Source organism: Hemicordylus capensis, chromosome 10, assembly GCF_027244095.1.
Source record: "Hemicordylus capensis ecotype Gifberg chromosome 10, rHemCap1.1.pri, whole genome shotgun sequence".
In the NCBI taxonomy this organism is placed as follows: Eukaryota; Metazoa; Chordata; class Lepidosauria; order Squamata; family Cordylidae; genus Hemicordylus; species Hemicordylus capensis.
Genome location: NC_069666.1, coordinates 15959393 through 15980905, shown reverse-complemented (window position 1 = coordinate 15980905; position 21513 = coordinate 15959393). Strand labels below are relative to the sequence as shown.

Below are 21513 nucleotides of genomic sequence, written 5' to 3'. Positions count from 1 at the left end.
TCATATTCAGAGGCAAGATCTCTTCTGAAGAGAACCCCAAGGACCAGGGGGTAGCTAAGGGAGAGCGGGCCTGTGTTCAGCCTTCGCCCCCTCAGCCCCTCAGAATGAGGGAGATAATGAAGAAAATCTGGAGGAATGGAGTTGAGGGGCCCTCAGGACAGCGTTCCTTCTAAAAAGGATTCCTAGATGTTCAGTACAACTCCCAGCATTCCTGGCTGCAATGTTTTTGGCTGGGCATTATGGGAATTATAGTCAACAACATCTAGGAATTCCTGTTGGAGAAAACACTGTCTCAGGAGCTGGGGGCCCCTACGTTACTTGAACCCATCTGGGTACTGATCAAGGCATTCTTGCCTGTTTACAACCAGCCTTGTCAGGGGATCCAGCTGGCCACTTTCTGCAAGCGAGACAGTCCACTCGCCTGATCCCCCCCCCCCCACGGGACAGTTCTGGTGTCCTTAATCTTGCTCAGGAGAAGGCCCCCAAGAACCCCCTTTGTTTCCTCCATCCAGCGTGATGTAGTGGGGTAGAGTGCTGGGCTAGGACCGGGAAGACCCAAGTTCCAATCCCCATTCAGCCATGATCCTTGCTGGGTGACTCTGGGCCAGTCACTTCTCTCTCAGCCTAACCTACTTCACAGGGTTGTTGTGAGGAGAAACTTAAGTATATAGCACACCGCTCTGGGCTCCTTGGAGGAAGAGCGGGATATAAATGTAATAATAATTATCATCATCATCCAAGCCCGTGGCCCAAGGGGCGTGGGGCAGGCCAGACGCTTCCTCACCACCTCCACCCCCGAGACTTACTGGTCAGATCTCCCTTCTGGGCCGCTCCTTCGCCGTTCGCAGCTGCTCAGCAATTTCGGTTGTGTGTCCCGACTCCGGGCATCTCGAGAACGGGTTGCCGCCGCCACCACGGGAAAAAGGGAAAGCCCGAGCCGCCCTGACCCCGCCAGCGCCGCGAGACGGAAGCGCCGCCACCGCCGCCTGCTCCTTGCATGGCGAGAGGACTCCGCTCTCAAGGCGGGGGGAGGCTCGGCTAAGGACTCCCCCCGCCCCCGGGCGCGCGCGCAAGCAACGAGTCTGCCGGGGGCCCCTCAGAGGCGACGGCGGGCGCTCCCTTCACGCGACACGACGCCGACGAGCCTGTGAGGAGGAAGCGGCCGAAGGGAAGACCGAGCGGCCTGGGCCAGCCAGGGCATGCCAGCCTCGGCCCTGTGGCGGCGCGGCGCGGCCCCTCTCCCTTCGCGCGGGGAAGACGGAGCAGCAGCCTGCGCGCGGAAGAGCCACTACGGGCCAGTCAGCAGGCATCCGTCCCAGCCACCTGCTGTCCGGAGAAAGGAGCCGCTTCTCCCCACCAGGAAGGGGGCGCGAACCCCGGGCCACTGACTTCCCCCCCCCCCACCGCCTCCGCTCGCACTCTAAAGGGAGGAGCGGGCCAGCCCGGAAGCGCTTCCTGCGGGCACACCCCGCCCTAGCCGCCGCCGTATCAGAAGCTCCGGAGCTGGCCCGCGGCGCCTTCAGGGAAAGGCTTCCGGGTCACACCCGCCACGCAGCCCCCTTAGCAACCGCGTTCGGTTACTAGGCGGAAGTGAGTGGGCTTAGGGCCAGCCGAGCGGCGTGGTGGGGTGCGCGCGCGCGGGGCGAGGCCACGTGATGGGAGAGCGGGGTCTATCAGCCTGCTAGGCGGAAGGAAGTCCTCGAGCCAGGCCTAAGAGCCACGGCGGGGTTGGGTGCTGCTGCTGCGCTGTGCAACCGCATAGACAGGCGCTGCTGCTGGAACGAGAGAAAAAGGCTCCTGTGGCTTTAAGTTCAGCACAGGTAGTCGCTTTTCTCCCCCCCTGCGTAACAAGCCACACCTTCCCTGTGTATTTCGTAGAAGGAACAGGAGACCTGTCTTTTGCACAGGGCAGACCTGCGAGGCTTCTCTGCCTTTCCAAGCAACTCCAGCCCCATCGAGCTTAAGTGGAGGCGCCTTGTGAAGCTGTGGCTTTCTGCCGTCTTGCAAGCGAAGGAGCGCTTTCCCTGTTCCTCTCAGCATAGGATCCTATCCGTTGGCTGTTGCTAGTGTTTCTTTTTTGAGACTTGGAGCCCCTTTGAAAACAGGGGACTATTTTTTCTCCCCCTTTAGATTTTGATTTTGAGCCTATTGGGGGCAGGCTACTACTTTTAGAAAAATGCTATAAACAAACCCCGTGCTTATGGGATAGAGCAGGCTGTAAGCCAATACATTTCCACTCTTTTCTCTCCCCGCCCCCCACATTCCTTCTGCTATATAAATCATCTTGTAAAAAAGGGGTATATACACGTCTATATATAGACCTATGATTTCGATGTGCCACTATAGCCCTTTTCACAAGTAATATACATACAAATTTGATTTCTTAGCAACTACTTTCAGGTCCACATTATAGGTCTCAAACAGAACTCTGTACCTAAGTTTAGCATCTATTAGACATAAGATATCCACTTCATGCAATGTTCTTCAGCCTGGCAACCCTTTCTATCTACCCTCACTTGTCATCCTAGTATTCATCATAGATCATTTAAAATCCTTACAACAGAGCCTAAATAAAGCAGACTCCCATTTAGTTCCCAAAATGTAGGTTGCCAAGCATTGCACAAGAATTTGAACAATGTCTGCAGTCAGCCTTAAATATACTAAAGTTAAGCTCCTATAGTTTTGACATGACTTCTACTTTTTTTTTTTTTTAATGACTGGCCAGAAGGCTGCATTGTTGAATGTGATGGTAGATTAAGAACAAAAGTAAAATTAGATATAAATCATTAAAGCAGCAATTTCTGATGGACCAAGCAGGAATGGAACCAAATATACATTAATGGCTGGAAATTTCAGGCTTTGTTGTTCATCAATGACTTGTAAACACAGCAAACCTGAGTGGACACACTCCACTACCATCTCAGTTATCTTCATCCTTTTCCCCAATACATTTCCTCTTAAAATCCTTGTGTACCATTTGCCTAATATGTTAACACAGAACACTTGCATGAAGCCCTGTCTGTTGGGAGGAGAGCTCCTCATCTTGTGGTAGCAAGCATGACTTGTCCCCTTAGCCAAGCAGGGTCTGTCCTGGTTGCATATGAATGGGAGACTTGATGTGTGAGCACTGTAAGATAGCCACTCTGGGAAGGGCATTTACGTTCCAAGTTCCCTCCCTGCAAGCATATCCAGATAGGGCTGAAAGATTCCTGCCTGCAACCTTGGAGAAGCCACTGCCAGTCAAGGTAGACAATACTGAGCTAGATGGACCAAGGGTCTGACTCAGTATATGGCAGTTTCCCATGTTCCTAACAGCAATTTGAAATAGACAGTTGATTATCCTATAGTCCCTTCCAAATTAGTTTTTTTTCTTTCAAAGGGCATGCCTCACCTCACTTGATTATACTGTTCAAGGATTTCTGTTCAGCTATCTCTAACCTACAGAAAGGCCAGAAGTCAGCTAAATTACACCAACACACAAATGAAGTTTTAAAAAACTTTAATAGGGTTATTTTAACACTCATATGGCACAGAACATTAGGATGTGCAGAAAGCAAACAGCACTCAGCATAAGCCTCAGGTTCCAGTTAACTCAGTCGAGCAGTGCTTTATCGGTAGCTAAGCTCCTAGGACATATTGGTTCCCATTCCCTTACAGTCATTCAAGTTTTCGGCTGAGAATATTTAGTAAACAAGTACAACAGGCTTTTTAAAAGACCTGTTTTCAGACCAGACACATGTAATATATATATACACAAATGTACACATAACACCACCCCTCAGACACAGACCATGGCAAAAAAAGTGTCAACAGATGAAGCTCGATTTGATCACATTTGCTCATCTTCAGAGGATGCTTCATGTTCTGCAGGATAAGGAGGCAAAGGACGAGCTCTGTGGGGGAGAAAAACCAAACTAAAAATCTCATGTCATAAGAAGGCACCAGTCCATTAGTTGAACAGTTTCCCCATTAGTGCTGGATGTTTGTAACACGAAGGCAATACTACTTCTTGTTCTGTCCTTCCTTAAATTCTCCCCTCTGACCGTTCTGTCCTCACAACCACCCTGTGAGGTAAATTAAGCTGCAAGTGACTGTTCCAAGATCATTTGGCAAGTTTTATAGCCTAGTTGGACTCTAATTTTTAATGTTTTCTCTGCACTTTTTTGCACTAGACAGAAAAAAGGCAAAGATTTGTGCTCTAAATAAAAATGGTAATTTTATCTACTTGGTGGCTAGAATAGCTTTTGCCTCTGCAGCACGTCAGAGCTAGATAGACCAATGGTCTGACTCAGTATATGGCAGTTTCCTATGTTTCCTATCACTGGTGCTCAAATCTGTTGAGCTCAGCAGCAGATTCCACCACAGCAGTGTTAATATATTTTATTGCCAACTGTGAACCTTCATAGTTCACTGTGTAGATTAGAGACTGAATTTGTCTCCAGACAAGGAATGTGCAAGTCTCAATTCTTTAGATGTCATACAAGTTTATACCCCAGGATATTTTTGAAAAGGGCTAGACAGAAAAATTCACAGCCTGAATGCTCAGCATCCCAACATCAAACATCGTGAATGTAAATAGATGAGGCCACTCAAGACAGCAGAAATTCAGGAGCCATGCTTCCTATATTGATTGCCTCAGTCTATTCCACACAAGTTGTTCAAGTCTCGCACTTTCCAGTTAAATACCGTAGGCCCCAATCAGCTATTTGGAAACTCCATGCCCTTTCAAAGGGACTAAAGTTAACTGCCCTATACTAAGGATACTCATTCTTTGTAGGAATTGGCTTTCCAGATGTATCTGTATTTCAGAGGCTGCCAGATTTACACAAGAACATCTACATAGGAACATAGGAAGCTGCCATATACTGAGTCAGACTACTGGTCCATCTAGCTCAGGATTGTCTTCACAGACTGCCAGCAGCTTCTCCAAGGTTGCAGGCAGGAATCTCTCTCAGCCCTCTCTTGGAGATGCTGCCAGGGAGGGAACTTGGAACCTTCTGCTCTTCCCAGAGCAGCTCCATCCCCTGAGGGGATTATCTTACATTGCTCACACTTCTAGTTTCCCATTCATATGCAGCCAGGGTGGACCCTGCTTAGCTAAGGGGACAAGTCATGCTTGCTACCACAAGACCTCCACATGTTGCTTGACTTAAGGAGCTGCTAAGAAACTTTTCCTGAACCAGTTTTTAAAACACAATAAAGTAGTAAGAGCAAGTCAGAACCTACCCACTGGCAGAGGCCACTAAATTAGAGCTGCTTTAGGAAATTTATGGGCTTTCAGATTCTGCTTAAGCTTGTTTTTCATGTGCAAAGACCCAGGCTGGATAGCAGGGTGGAGCTTGACCAAGTCAGGCATTTTAAAACAGACACAGTATAGGAAGAGATTTGAAGTAGAAACAGTGGGTAAAAAGGGAAGGCATGATTCCGTATGCATCTTCCTGTATTGCCCCACATTTTGCCACTGGAAGCGTGCCATGCCATCACTTCTGGGTGTAGGAGACACCCCATCAAAGGTGTCAAAGTTACAGAACTCTTTGATGGACATCTGATACCTATTAGAAATGCCTTCCCTGGGTTAAAAAAAAAAGTGTCAAATGTAAGCAGTGTGATTAGTATGCACCAGGATGCTGTGCATGACAAAAGGGAGCCAACATCAGAAATCCCTTGCCCCACCTCCAGGAGGCATCAGATCATGGGGCAAATGCCCATTAATGCTTTGGCGGTGGGGGCCCTTTAACTAGGGGCTTAACTATAATAGGGCAAGGGGAGACAGTTGTCTGCTGCCTTGGGGGCCCCCCAGAGACAAGTCACATGACTGACTCCCCCAGCCACACACCCACCAGGGCTTCCTTCAGTTGTATTCATCCTCCAAAACTGATGTGAGTGTTAAGACCTGGAGCTACCAGAACAGCATGCCTTTCTCATAATTTAGGGTGATGTTCTATTGTGGTACATAGGGGTATGTGTGTTTGTATGTATGTATGTATGTATTTATGTAAGTAAAACTATGCTTTTTGTTACCACTATTCAGCTTCATTTACTTAATGAACTGAGCTTCAGCGAGCGGGGGGGGGGGGGGGGATTTTAAAATCTTGTCTCTCGGCCCACTCCAACCTTGCTACGCCACTGCTTTTAACTGCCCACCCAGCATTGGGGGGGGCAGTACAGTGGTTCTCAGCAGAGGTGGGGGGCAGCAGGTGACACAGGGCAGCCTGGGAAGCCCATGCAGCTGCTGGGAAGACATGCAGGTTTCTGGGGATTCTAATCCAGCTCAGAACTTCCCAAATTCCAGAAGCCCGTGTGTCCTCCCAGCAGCCACATGGGCTTCCCAGGCTGCCCTGCGTCACTCCCTGCCCTCCCCCCAAAGCTGCCGAGAACCCCCATACCAGTGCCGGGCGGACAGTTAGAAGGGCCATCACCACCAGAGCACTAGCTGGGACACTGATCTGATGCCTCCTGGTGGTGGGGCATGCGTTTTCCAATATTGTAAATCCCCCTTTGCTGACATCCACAGCCCTAGTATACGCCACTTCCTAAATTAGTAAAAATCCAATTTTCTAGAAAGTTATACAAAGTATATCCTTCTAGATGTTGTAAATGCTCTGTGTTGTAGATTAACATGCTTTGTAAATTAACATGATCTCATTTAAGAAATACCATCTCATTTAAGAAATATAGTATCAATGGGAAACTTGATTTAAATAGAGTTCTTTCCCCCGATTGATTTAAATCAGTCCATCCTGCTTAGCCAATCCCATACTTGTAAGTGTTTCACTTTTCTGTGAAAGTAGCAAGCTCAGGAAGGCTTGTTAAATAAGTTATAGTTTAGGATGAAGAGAGCAAACTTTCTCCACAGAAATTGGTTTATAGGTTTCAAACGCCAAGTTTAGAGATTGGCCCTACAATCCCCACCCAGTGTTTCACTAACCAGCTGAAAGCAGACCTTGTCACCTTGCTAAGTTACAAGAGGACACACTCCTTACTTTCTTCGGCGCTTTCCTATTCCACTGCATCCTGGCTCCTCCTCAGAGATCTGATTCTCCTTCTCCAAATGCTTTGGGGAATGGCTGAAGAACTCTCCAATTCCTTTTTGCCATGGGGGTGTTGGTCTCACACACACGGGGTTCCCACCAGCATATTTACTTTCAGCTACAGAGGAATATTAAGAATGAAATTGATGCAGAAGCCACTGGGCACAAGGCCATAAAACACAGGAAATCACTACTACAAACACTTCCCAACCAGGACTGAATTTTGCACTAATATGGGCAACAAAGTGCATGAAGAAAGAAATCTGGGGCTCTACGTATTCAACAAGTATACTGGAGAGAACAGATTAGAGCAATTAATTGCAAGTTCCTAAGCACAGTTTACTGAGAAGTAGCTCCCCCTTCATTTAATGAGACTTGCTTTCTGGCAAGTATCTTAGAACTGCAACCTAGGTCCTAAGTCACAAAGGATGTTCTGGTTTACACACATTTGAGAAGGCAGATGTCAGATTCGATACCTGTGAAGGATGCCACAGTGCAAGAATTAAAACCCACCGACTGTTTCTGTTCTACAACATTTGTTCCAAGTTTCAGAGAGCCAATCAATCTTTTTTGTAATTAAAAGTGAAGTTCACTCACTGCTTACTTTTTATCTGGAACTGTTTACTTTTAGATTCAAACTTTATGTGCACCTAAGTGCGGTGTTGACAGGTGTGTGTCTGACTGAAAGCACCTCCTTCCCTGCCCTCAAAAAAAGGGGGGGACCAAGCTGGGGGTGAGGAGTGGAGTGGGTGAGGTTAGCTCTTTCCCTCTGTGCCATTTTTCCTCCAAAGACTGCCCCCACCAAAGATATTTGCTGCAAACATCTGCATCGGGGTCAAAAAGTAGCTGAGAAGAGGATCTTCAGCAGAAAAATATGGGGGCAAGAGCAAGCCTCCCACAGTCCCAGTTAGGATTGCTGCCTCCGCCCCATGTGGCTTGTTCTTTGTGAGAAAGAGAGGTGCTTCTTCCAGTTAGAAATGTCTCTTGATGTGTTTAGGTGCCCATCTAGTTTGGCCCACCTTCTACAGAGCCTTCTCCTTGTATATTAGACCTTGATCTAGAGATGCCTCTTGACTGAAACTCAGGCAGAGAAGACATTTGCAACTAGGGGTGTGCATGGATTCGACCCAGCCCCAGCCAGACCAGTTTGCATGGGGTCTACACATAAAGAGGAATCCAGTGAGGATTCCCCTTTACGAGTAAAGGGAGTAGTGGGCAGGACTACTTACTTTAATCGGCAGCAGTTCCTCTAGCCTGGTTCAGGCCTCCTCACACACAGGCGCCATTTTAGGTCACTAAAATGGCCTCAGAGCTGGATCAGGCCGCAGCTGGCCCGGGCTACCCTGGAGGAGGCCAGCAGGGGTGAGGGAGCCACTGCCACCCCGACTAAAGTAAGTGGCCCTGACTCCCTTCCTACGCCCTCTCGGTCTAGGAAGTCCCCCTTGCCCCTTGACTCAGAGGGAAATCCTCACATGATTCCCCTTTACAAGTAGACTCTCAAACTGGGTTCAAACCCGGACCACTTGAACTGCTGCCGTTTGAGTCGAACCAGGGCTCAAACTGGACTGGCTTGCACACCCCTATTTGCAACCTCCTCAGGGCATAGAGAACTCTGCTGCAGCTCTACGTCAGGAATATGCCAACGATCCGACTGCATTCGACAATTATCTGTCCTAGCAGAGGCTGATCCAAGGCAGGGAAGGCCAGAGCAGCAAATAATGCAGAAAGAGCAAGTAGTTTGGGCTCACTAGTCTAAATTTCTCACAGCATGTGATGAACTGGCCCTGGAGGGGCGAATGCTCTGCACTCCTATGCAAGTGAGGTTGGAACCTTGCTGAGCTGTCAATCAAACTAATCTGTGGGTGTGGGATGGAGGGCAGAGTGCAAAGTCAGTGGAGAGTTATAGGTTTGGGACTGATTAGGAACCGTCTCAAAGGGGGCGATGTTCTGTGACTCAAAGAATAAGCCTGAAATAAGGACTGGATTTCTGTGAAAGTGCTTTGTTTGGACTTTCATTCAAAGGGTAATTAGTACCTTGCAACAAAGTAAAGAGCAACCTTGTAACATCAGCACATGTAATACCCTGCAGCCTTGTAGAAATAAACAAAACCTCACACACATATTTTGAAATAAATTTTATCCTTCTTTCTTTTGAACCTCTGGTCTGTGCGAGTTATGGAGGCTTTATCCTTTTATTTTCCCCCAGTCGTGGCAGCATAAATAAAAGCTCAATAAAGCCTAAGAAAAACCCCTACAATTATCCTCAACACATCACATACTAAAGCACTCTAAGTCCCAAACAGTACATGAGTAGTTTGAACAAGGCACACAGTTTGGGGATTACTGCTCTCCATAAACAGCCACAGCTCTACAGCAATTCTTACATGGGAAGCCACCCAGTTTAGGTGTTGTCTGTCCCAACTGGCAGCAGCTATCTAGCTGCACCCAACTGGCAGCTACTCTCCTGATGCAGGAGTTTCTCCCAACTGTCCTGGGTGGTGCCAAAGGTTGGGCCAGGTGCCCTGCCATGGAGGCACAGCCCTTCCCCAAAGGTACAGTTCACCCACTACAGGACTAGAACCCAAGACCTGGGATTCTCCAGGCAAACCCAGGCAGTCACCATCTTTGCAAGCCTCATATTTGATGACCTGAAAGACTATGGGCAGCCAAGCATTATTGACTTCAGTCCAAAGCTATTCATTCTGCTGCCAGCTCTGCTCTACCAAGAGGACACATTTGTTTTGCCTCCCAACAGGTTGCTTGGCACAGACATTAGAGAATGTTTTAAGAGCCATCCAGAGCCCCTAACACATCAAGAAACATTTAAGCCAGTCAAGGACCAAACGCTGCCAATATTCCAGCCCCACACACTCACCTTTCCGTGAAGTCGGTGTAGAACCCACATTGGCGTTCCCAGAGCCCAGTACTTTGCGAGGTGCCCTAGCGGCTACCACTGGAATGGTAAGAAGGGGGGAGAAATGGTCATTTCGTTATTTAAGCATTGTATCCTGCATTTTTCTCCCACAGGCAAGTTAACAATCAGGCAATTCCTAATGGTGCAGCAGGGAAGTAACTTGCTTAGGGAGCAAGAGGTTGGCAGTTTGGATCCCTGCTGGTATGTTTCCCAGACTACAGGAAACACCTGTATCGGGCAGCAGCGATACAGGAAGAGCCTGAAAGGCATCGCCTCACACTGCACGGGAGATGGCCATGGGAAACCCCTCCTGTTTTCAAAGAAAGAAAACCACAGGGCTCTGTGGTCACCAAGAGTCAACACTGATTCGACAGCACAACTTTACTCTATCCAACACAGCATGCTCCTTTTTGGAGATGGTGATTCCACAGTAACTGAATCTCTCCTTCTACCACCCGAGTCTGAGAGTCTGAGGTTAAAAACCACAAACTACTCAATATCAAGCCTGAACTCTCCATGTGGGAGGCCAATTTCAACATTAAGGACAAACCCCACATGCCTCCAGATACAGAAAGCTGCCTTATACTGAGTCAGACCATCCTAGCTCAGCATTGTCCACACCGACTGGCAGCAGCTCCTTTTTCCTTTATTTTTTGGACTTGATGCAGTTTACAAACATCTTCCCCAGTTTTCTTCCCCCCACCCCACCCCCAAGTCTCAGGTTTGATTCTTTCCCAGCCCTACCTGGAGATGCTACCAGGGATTGAACCTGGGGCCTTCCGCTTGCAAAGCAGATGCTCTGCCCCTCAGCGACAGCCCCATTCCCAGCACTCAGAGGCACCTTTTCAAATAGTGACCCTCAAACTCCACAGAAGGAGAGCAGCTGTTCCTTTAGCCCAGCACAACAGCCCTCCCAGTGGCTTTCGCTGCTGTCTCCTTTGGATCTTTAGACTGAGCCCACTTAGGGACAGGGAACTTTTTTCTTATTCATTGTACAGTATAGACAGGTTTGAGAACTAGTTTAATAATAATAATGATAATAAGCCAACGTTCAAACAAAATGATTCCAAGTCAACACCGAAGCTATAATCCTAAACCAACATGCAATCCTATCATATGCATGCTTACTCAGGAGTAAGTCCCAAAGGGTTAATTCCCAAATAAATTTGTGTAGGACTGTAGCCTTGCTACAGGAGGCAGTGCTTTGAAAGGAGGCATTTTAACTCAGCAAGGCAATTTTTCAAGCTCCATTGCAAAAGTAGACTGGAAGCAGAATTTCAGCAAAAAATGATCAGTCCCAGCACGGAACACCTCGCCCAGCACAAACCAAAATCCTACAACTGCTACTACACTCACAAGAGCATACAGCAGAACGGTTAGGGGACTGTGTTTGAGGTCAGACAGTTCAGGCATTGTCTCTGCCATTAGGTCACTAACTAGCATTAGGCAAGCCCTCCAGCCTCAGCAATGCCATCTGCAGCAGAGAGCTAATACTGGCCTAAGCTTACTGGGATTGTGGTAGGATCATACAACCTGGTTGTAGGACTGCACTCTGGATATTTAGAAGAGCTAGAAAAATTCACAGTTACTATCCCACCTACCACGCCCAAGTCTTCCTTGGGGCTTTGGCTAGTGAAGGAATTCCCCAACCCTCCATGCCCACCCATCCATCGGCATTACTAGGACTCCATCCCCCAAGATCTGCCAAGGAGAGCCTGAGCACCTTTCACTCACCCCACCCAGTGAAAAGTTACCAGACACCCAGGAAGGGGTCAACTGGAGCAAGCTGCTTTGCACAGAAACCTCTTCGTTGCCAAGAGATTCCCCAGTGGAATCCAGATCAAAGATCAAGCCACTGCTTAAGGTGGCAGTGGGAGGAGAGCTGCTCTTGTGGAGACATGAATTGCACCCTTTGCTAAACAGGGTCCACTCTGGTTTGTATTTGAATGGGAGACATGTATGAGCACTGTAAGGTATCTCCCTCAGGAGGTGGGGCTGCATTGGGAAGAGCACCTGGGTGCTGGCATGCAGAGGGTTCCAAGTTCCCTCCCTGGCATCGCCAAGAGAGGACTGAGAGAGTCTACTGCCTACAACCTTGGAGAAGCCACTGCCAGTCCATTGTAGACAATACTGAGATGGTTGGACCAATGGTCTGACTCGGTATAAGGCAGCTTCCTATGCTCCTAAGGGATTTCTTTGCTCAATTCAGATATTATGTTGTACCTGCAATCACATATGGTTGTACCTGCAATCACACATGGTGCACATGACTGCACCTTTGATCGTTTTTAAAAATTAACCCTTCAAATGCAGGATACAGATAGGAAGTGTACTGCTGTACCCATTATGCTCAATATAATGCATGAATCACTGTACCTGGTACAAACTTGTACCTACGTATACAGCACATTCATTATACTAATTTTGAGCACAGTGTGAGAATAGGACTCTTGTGTTGCAATAAACATTATCTTGGCCACAGGAACAAGCCCGTTCAATTATAATCTTTTCAATAAGCAGAGAAGGGATAGAAATGCATGCTCACAATTAAGCAAGATGGGAAACAGACACAATCAGTCAATCATTTATTGTTACAGTCACAGACCAGTACAATAGCAGACACAAAATAAACAAAACAAAGGACTGTGTTAGCTCTGAACACAGTAGATCCTGCAAGAGTGGCATATTGCATTATAGAGTGACAAATATCTTGCAGCATTTGGAAAAGAGCCTCAAGGCTTCCTGTCTCCGAGAACCATTATGCTACAATTTGTATGCTTTGAGTGTATACACCAAAGAATTCTAGCACCAACACAAGAAACCTTTGACATTATATTATTGACCACTGTAGCAGGTTTTAGACCATGATATATTTAATTGTGTATTATTTATCACAGATATCCCTCCCACCAGGGGCACAGCTGGGAAGAGGTGGCCCAGGGAGGAGTGGAGTGGGGGGGACCTCAGGAACTAGAGGACCCCGATTCTTTGAACCCACCTGCTCAATTATAGCTACACTCTGCCTCCCCCCCAGGAAACACCACCACCCCTTTTAAGTTCACAGCCAGAGACTCTCTTACCCCTGGACTTCAGGGCCAAAGTCCAGGGCCTCCACCACTGTTCCTTCTAAGGCATGCACACATTCAGAAGTTTTCCAATATCCACTCAGTTAATTTTAGACCCCACTCAGGTTGCATTCGGAAGGCCCCACTCTGAATGCATGTGCACACACAGTGCCTTGACATTGCCACCCAGAAAAAAAACTTATCCCACACCGAGATGGGGAGAAAATGAGGGACCACTGGCCTCCACAACCGCGGAGGAACCCCAAATCCTCTTTAGTCTGTCCTGGGAGATGCAGTGTGCGCCCTCAAGAACTTACATGTTAAAAAGTGATGCTCAACTTGCAGGGGGGACCCCCTGCAAAACGCCTCCAAAATGACACTCTGCTCACAGCAACTTTGAAAAGCAGGCAGGCTCTGCGGAGACAGCGCCAAGCCCAAGGTCAATGGGTCGCCGACCCTAGCCGGATAAGCCCCTCTCTGCTACTGCACACCAGCCAGACAGGCAAGGCAGGTACCCTAACTAGCAAGCCAGCCCCTCACCTTTGCGGTAGGCTCCGCCGGTCCCTCCACAGTCCGCTTTGGTCCGTACCATCCCGGCTCCTCCAAGACCAGCTTCTCCAGCAAACGCTGCAACAAACCCCAGCAAAAAAAAAAAAAACCCTAACTCCCGCTCGCGATCGCGGCTCCCAGCCTTTTTCAGCCGCTCCAAATTTGCCTTTCCCGCGCGCGCCCCCCACTCCCATTGGCCCAGGCTGCAAACCTGGTCGCCCAATCCCAGGCCACCGCGCGCTGCGGGGGGGGGGCGCGGTTTCTTCCCCGCCTCTCTCTGCCGGTTGACCCGCCGCGGATTGGCTCGTTCGAACCGCACTCGGGGCCACGCGGCTGGGGGCCCGGAGTGGGATCGCAACTCTGCGGTGCAATTTGTCATGCTAGGTGTGTGCTACTTCGGAGTAAGCCCCGCCTAGGTAGCACGTCCTCCAGAGAGCTTACTGGGGCTAAGGGGCTGACGACCCCCCCCCCCCAGACTACATTACTCGTGCCGTGATCAGTCCCGGTTAGGCTGCACGACGAACCATTTCAGTGGGACTACTCGTGAGCAATTGAGTCCGGTGTTTATAGGGTGTTTTTTGGTTTCTTTTGCAGCCGTGCGGTACAATCCTATACATGCTTCATACACGCAACCCTATACACAATCCTATACACGTTTCCTCGGAGTAAACCGGGTTAAGACTTTATTTTGCTGGAAAGCGGCATATCAATATTGCCAGTAATAAGAACATCAGAACAGCCCTGCTGGATCAGGCCCAAAGAAGCCCATCTAGTCAGCATCCTGTTTCCCACAGTGGCCCAGCAGATGCCTCTGGGGAGCCCACAGGCAAGAGGTGAGGGCATACGCTCTCTCCTGCTGTTGCTCCCCTGCAACTGGTATTGAGAGGCATCCTGCCTCAACTTGATATAATTGATTAACTTATAAAACTAATCTAGTCATGCTAAAAGGTTTAACGTCAAGACAAACACACAATGTGATAAAAAGTTAAGAAGGAATTTCCTCTCCAGCTGAAACTGCTACTTAAGTAGGAACAAAGTACAACTAAGTTTACACAGGAAATAAAATTAGAAGATACTGTTATCATGTTTATTAAAGAGATTACTTGCCTATGTGATCTGTAGTGTATAAAAGTCTGTTGTAAATGAAGATCGGGGTTCTGGAATTTGGGCACTAGCTGGCCAGAACCTTTGCTTCTGCACAGCAAATAAAGCCTTTTAAAACTTCTCGGCTGGTGATGTTCTTTGGCTTGCTGACCCAGTAAAAGAACCATTTGGATGGTGTAGCAGACTCCCCAAGGAAGTGTAAGACGTTTGCAGCTGTGCAGCGCAGTCCTCGGACTTTCTACTCGGAAGTAAAGCCATTAGAGTACATCAGGAGTCTTTATTGCCTGAGGGCACGCAATCAAGCCTTCTGGTGACAGATTACTCCGGATCACGCATCCTGTCCGGATGATAATGGCCAAGCCCTCCTGGTTAGCACTTGGAAAGCTTGCAGCAGGCGTCTGACACTTTGGTGAGCTTGCAGACTGATTTCCGAAACTTGTAATGAACACAGGAAGTCTCTTGGGCAGAAATAATGTTATTTTTGGACGGTGTAGAGAAATATCCATTGAAGTTGGCAGAAGAAAGAGACTTTTGACATTCAAACGGCTCTTGTGCCAGCTACTTGGAAACATTCTCCTTCAGTTTAGAAGAATAGTGGAAGGTAAACTTGTTCCGGATCCCAGCAACTGGACTCGTTTTCTAACTAGCATGTCAAATAATCTTATGTGGATTAAATTATTTTATGGATTAAATAATGTTATGCAGACCTAGCATATCAAATACTCCTGTAGACAAAACCATCATAGTTGCTGGTGGATTCCAAGGCAAAGTACAAACTACAAACATAATATCCTGCTTGGGATACAGTATTTAGCAGCTACCGGCAAGCCATAAGGAAGATATCAGGCTTGTGTTGCACAGCAAATAGAATAGGGGAGGAGGGGGACAGGGCTTTCTTAGCAGTAGCATCTGGCCTTTGGAACTCCATGCCCCAAGGTTTCTCAACCGTGAGTCCGCAGATGTTGTTGGACTATACATCCCATCAGCCCCTGCCACAAATTATTTATTTTTACACGTATATCCCACTCTTCCTCTAAAATGCTCAGAGGGTTGTATATGGTTATGTCTATCCTCACAACAACCCTGTGAAGTAGTTTAGGCTGAGATATAAGTGACTGACCCAGAGCCACTTTGTGAGTTTCATGGATGAACAGGAATTTGAACTTGGGTCCAGGGATCATGGGAGTTGTCGTCTAACAGGGTTACCACATTTGCTCTGATGCATGATTGTTACCACGCTTTGTGACTTTGCCTTGGCCTAAGTAGGTAAATTAACTCAAATTGCGTGAAAACATGCATCCAGCCATGTTGTTCAATAAGGTAGCCAGAAAGTTGGCTGCAATTTCTTGAAAAACAGAGACTTCGTTTCTAAAGAACAGGAATTTACAAGACAAAAGCAGCCCTTAGCTATCTTCCGGAATACCAAGACAGAGTTCCCAACTACAGGAATCATGCTGGTCCTTAAGAATAGTATCCACTTCCAACTGATACAAACTTGAGAGGATCCTAGCATACAAAAACAACATTTACATACCGTTTTTCAACAAACATTTCCAAAGTGGTTTACACAGAGAATTAAAAAATACATAAATAAGATGGATCCCTGTCCCCAAAAGGCTCACAATCTAAAAAGAAACACAAAACAGACATCATAACGTAAGAACAGCCCTGATGGATCAGACCCAAGGTCCATCTAGTCCAGCATCCTGTTTCACACAGTGGCCCACCAGATGCCTCTGGGGAGCCTACAAGCAAGAGGTGAGGGCATGGAATTGGCCTTTTTCACAGCTGCCGCACGGCACTTTCAATGAGCTGACCCCAAGATCCCTCTCCTGGTCAATTACTGACAGCTCATATCCCATCAGCGTATACTTTAAGATGGGGTTTTTCATCCCAATGTGCATCTCTTTACACTTGCCAACACTGAACCACATTTGCCATTTTGTCACCCACTTACCCAGTTTTGGAGAGATCCACCAGCAACAGTCACTGGAGGGGTACTGTGTTGGGGGTGGATAGGGCCAGTTGCTCTCCCCTGCTAAAAAGGTGCCTCTGCTCAGTTAGCAGGGGTTAACTGAGAGATAGCATAGAGGGATCCAGAGAGAGGAGGGATGCTAGACAAAGAGAAAGGGATGGAGTCACACTCATATCATTATCCTAGGTTGGTCTGCAAGGCTGGAAAGTTGAGGATAGCAAGGTTGCTGGCATTTTTACTTGGGATGGAAGGAGGCAAAGGCAGGGGGGCCACATCAGTTAGGCTTCTGGTGCAAGGAGAAGGCAGCATGCCTTAGGTACTCAAAGCAATACGCAGCCGGCAGAGAGACAGGGTTAAATATTTATGAATAATGTCCACGTGCCTGTCCGGCATCTCTCTCAGGTGGTGCTTTAGCATTCCAGACATTAATAGAAGGAAACTGACTTTTTGCAAGTAGATTTGGATTTCTTCTCTATTTCTGGCATAATGGGACCGTAGTCCTTAATTGATCAAAAAAATATTTTAATTTACTAGAGAAATTCCTTCAGCATTTCAAGTCTGAAGAGACAGAGAGAGTTGGTCTTGTGGTAGCAAACATTACTTGTCCCCTTAGCTAAGCAGGGTCCACCACCCTGGTTGCATTTGAATGGGAGACTAGAAGAAGTGTGAGCACTGCAAGATCTTCCCCTCAGGGGATGGAGCCACTCTGGGAAGAGCAGAAGGTTCCAAGTTCCTTCCCTGGCATGGAGAAGCCGCTGCCAGTCTGTGTAGACAATACTGAGCTAGATAGACCAGTGGTCTGACCCAGTATATGGAAGTTTCCTATGTACCAGTTGCCAGAGTCTGCTAACTTGCAGTACGCTGTGAGATATCTCTGGGAGTTAGGGAAGCAATTCTGCAGCACCTTGTGCAAGAGAAGAGGGTGCACATCTCTATAATGCACATTGCATGAGACAGGGTTATCTCTGAAACCACAGCACAACAGATAAAGGATTTATCTCCTGCAGGGCTGTACAACTTTGGCTTTTTGGACTACAGCTTCCACCATCCCCAGCCACAGTGGCCAGTAGTCAGGTATGATGGGAATTGTAGGCCAACATCTGCAGCAGGGGCGTAACTATAATAGGGCAAGGGGAGACAGTTGTCTGGAGGCCCACTGCCTTGGGGGGGCCCCCCAGAGGCAAGTCACATGACCGACTCCCCCAGCCACGCACCCGCCTGTGCTTCCTTCAGTTGTATTCATCCTCCGAAACTGAAGTGAGTGTTAAGACCTGGAGCTACCAGAACAGCAGGTCTTTCTCTAGTACCATTCAATGACTTGCATCGTCCACAATTTACAAAACCTTTAAAAAAATAATTTAGGATGATGTTCTATTGCAGCACATAGGGGTGTGTGTGTGTGTGTGTGTGTGTGTGTGTGTGTGTGTGTGTGTGTGTGAGAGAGAGAGAGAGAGAGAGAGTATATATGTATACACACACAATTTTACTATGCTTTTTGTTACCACTATTCAGCCTCGTTTAAGATTACTTTACTTCATGAGCTGAGCTTCAGTGGGGGGGGCATTTTAAAATCCTGTCTCTGGGTCCACTCCAACCTTGCTACGCCCCTGATCTGCAGGAGGGCCAAAGGTGTGCTTGCCCTGGCCACTCCAGAGCAGCGTATAGGAATAGGTGGATTCTTTGAAGCAGCACATATTGGGTGCAAAAAGCAGCAGGATTCCTTTAGAAGTTGGCTTCAGGAGGGACTGGGTGTAAGTCCATCCTTAATTGCTATAAACAAAAGATGTGATGCCTCTCAAAACTGGGAGGATCCCAATCCTGACATTCCCAAAGACAAAGGGCCAAGTGTGGGTCTCTTCCTGCAGGGTGCTTTTGTGCTAATGGGGGATGCTTCTCAAGCAGGACTCATGGAGCTGTTTCTGGGGCTGTTATCTAGAAGACCTTAGCCTTGAATGGATCTTGGCATTTCTTTAGAGGCCTTCTCATTCAGACTCTTCAAAGTTGATGGGAGGGTGTGGTGGGTGGGGCAGTCTGCCTGATAGGTTTAATCTAATCAATTTCCAGCCTTTTGTACAGATCAGAGGCCATCCTGCAGGCAGCTCTAATGTTAATGGATGCACCCAAATCAGGAATGCACCCAAATCAGGACTAACTGCATTTCCAGCTAATTTATTCACAAATCAAATGCAGATCCTTGGGGGAACCCATGGCTGGCTTGATTAATTAAGTGCTGTCAAGTTGGTGTCCATTCTCTCCAGGATGATCTGTCTTCAACTTGGCCTTTTCGGTCTCTCAGTAGTGCATTAATTGCTGCCGTAATTGAGTCCATCCACCTTGTTGCTGGTCGTCCTCTTCTTCTCTTTCCTTCAACTTTCCCCAGCATTATGGACTTCTCAAGGGAGAGGGAACTTCGCATAATGTGTCTGAAGTATGATAGTTTGAACCTGGTCATTTGTGCCTCGAGTGGAAATTCTGGATTGATTTGTTCTATGATCCATTGGTTTGTTTTCCTGGCTGCCCATGGTATGCTCAAAAGTCTTCTCCAGCACCAAAGTTCAAAAGCGTACATACTTTTTCTATCTTGCTTCTTCAATGTCCAGCTTTCTCATCCATAGAGTGTCATGGGAAAAAACCATCGTCCAAACGATTCTAATCTTTGTAAGTATACACACCACATGAAAATATCCTTTCCAAGACCTTAATTGCAACCCTACCAAGCGCTACTCTGAGACATATTTCTTGACTGTTGGATCCTTTACTGTTGTTGTTGTTGTTGTTATTTTATTATCATTAGCATTTATATCCCGCTCTTCCTCCAAGGAACCCAGAGCAGTGTACTACACACTTAAGTTTCTCCTCACAACAACCCTGTGAAGTAGGTTAGGCTGAGAGAGAAGTGACTGGCCCAGAGTCACTCAGGTCTCCCCGGTCCTAGTGCAGCACTCTAAAAACCACTACACCATGCTGTTGATGGTCAATCCTAAAAGGCAGAAGCTACCCACCACTTCAATGTCTTCATTATCAATTCTGAGGCTGGTTGCTGACCCCGCTGTCATTAGTTTAGTCTTCTTGACATTTGCATTTTATATCCCGCTCTTCCTCCAAGGAGCCCAGAGCGGTTTACTACATGCTTAGGTTTCTCCTCACAACAACCCTGTGAAGTAGGTTGGGCTGAGAGAGAAGTGACTAGCCCAGAGTCACCCAGCTAGTATCATGGCTGAATGGGGATTTGAACTCGGGTCTCCCCAGTCCTAGTCCTGCACTCTAACTAATTTAGTCATAGTCCCATTTTTTCACTGTGCTCCTTGACTTTCATTGCTAGAGCTTGCAGATCATTCGCATTCTCAGCTCTCAGAGTGGTGTCATCAGCGTAGCGCAGGTTATTGATGTCCCTTCCTCCAACTTTAAAACCACGCTCATCCTCTTCCAATCCAGTATCTCAGTATATATTCAGCATAGAAATTGAATAAATACAGAGAAACTATACAGCCTTGTCTTACTTCCTCTCATTGTGAGAACCTTTGAGTCTGAATACTGGTTCACACATGCAAATACACCCCTTGATCTATTCCCACTTGATGAGTTGCAAATGAAGGACTCAGCTGAAAAGCACTGTGGCTGAGATTATCTGAAAGCTCCATTTAATCTGTTCTTCCTGTCATTTTAGCCTCTGCCTCCCATTATCATGGAGTCTGAGTCAGACTGTTGTGATAGCCGTAAAGTGAATTCAGTCTACTATGAACTGCCCCACAGGCTTAGCTAATCAGTCTCCCCAGTGCCAGCAGCACTATCTACTGGCTGGTTCACAGAGCAGGGAATTCTCAATGGAATTCCCTGCTAACTGGGCAAAGAGGCACCTCTTTAACATGGTGATTCTCTTTATTGAGCAGGGGGAGACTAACAGGCCCTATAAGGGTACCTCCAGTGACTGTTGCTGGTGTCTATCTTATGTTTCTTTTAGATTGTGAACCCTTTGGGGACAGGCAGCCATCTTATTTAGGTATTTTTAAATTCTCTCTGTAAACCGCTTTGGAAACTTTTATTGAAAAGCGGTATATAAATATTTGTTGTTGATGCTGCTGGTGTCTATCATGTTTATTTTTAGATTGTGAGCTCTTTGGGTACAGGGATCCATCTTTTTTGTCATTTCTTATTTGTTATTTCTTCATGTAAAGCACTTTGGAAACTTTTGTTGAAAAACAGTATATAAATATTTGTTTTTGCTGTTGCTGTCTGTTTCAGTTTTCACCATCCTGAATAATTTGGTATCGACTGCAAGCCTGGCTACCTCACCCAATGCTAGTTAATTTATTAACGAATGGAATCAGTACAGATCCTTGGGTGATGCCATGGCACTGTGAGAACTGCCTAGTAATTTCCTAGCCTCTGTTTCCTGTTATTAACTAGCTGGCAGCTATTGAGCCTTACATGCACTTATCCTCTTTCCTCCAGCTGCTAAATATACTCAAAAGCCTATGGAAATGGTTGTAAAATGTATTTGTGCAATCCCTCTCTCGCACTGATTGGATCTCTGTAATGCTCAAATCCCCCATACAGATTCTGTCTGTAAAGACCACCAGTAAGAGTGGTTACAGGGTAGCAGCAGATGGGGAGTTTCTTGCTCCATGCACCCACACTTTGTCTTGGCCTTTCAGTTGGAAATTGGGCTGGGGAGGGATGCATCCAGGCAGACATTTAACAGAGCTCATCCAAACCACTTCCTGATGTTGAACACCAAAAACTTTGTAAAACTTGCAGCTAAGTCACACTCCTCCCCCCCATCTGAAAAAAACACAAGTTAATTGAATTAGTGGATTCAGTACTAATGACAGTGTGATACCACCTAATTATTATTCAGTAGTAAATAGGAAACAA

General features: G+C 47.1%; 2 protein-coding genes across 9 annotated transcripts in view; both read right to left on the bottom strand.

Annotated features, from left to right (window-relative positions):
• The window catches only part of CSNK1G1 (casein kinase 1 gamma 1), a 57968-nt gene extending 56463 nt beyond the window's left edge, over window positions 1–1505 (bottom strand). For 3 of the 7 annotated variants that reach the window (XM_053272127.1, XM_053272129.1, XM_053272128.1), the window contains exon 1: window positions 807–1504. The gene's annotated coding sequence lies outside the window, so the exon portion shown is untranslated. Of the gene's footprint in view, window positions 1–806 lie in introns of all 7 variants that reach the window. The other 4 variants (XM_053272126.1, XM_053272124.1, XM_053272131.1 and 1 more) reach the window with 4 other exon arrangements.
• Window positions 1506–3482: 1977 nt separating this feature from the next.
• Window positions 3483–13744, bottom strand: PCLAF (PCNA clamp associated factor). 2 transcript variants are annotated; one of them, XR_008311378.1, is made up of 4 exons: window positions 13551–13744; window positions 9907–9984; window positions 6929–7149; window positions 3483–3893 (listed from the first exon to the last, which is right to left on the bottom strand). XR_008311378.1 is itself a non-coding variant. In XM_053271823.1 (4 exons), the coding sequence occupies exons 1-4, from the start codon at window positions 13600–13602 to the stop codon at window positions 3830–3832; spliced, it is 360 nt and encodes a 119-aa protein (XP_053127798.1). In that variant the 5' UTR covers window positions 13603–13739; the 3' UTR covers window positions 3483–3829. The 2 variants fall into 2 exon arrangements, 1 of the variants encoding a protein (XP_053127798.1); XM_053271823.1 differs by having other exon boundaries at window positions 6984–7149; window positions 13551–13739.
• Window positions 13745–21513: the final 7769 nt, after the last annotated feature.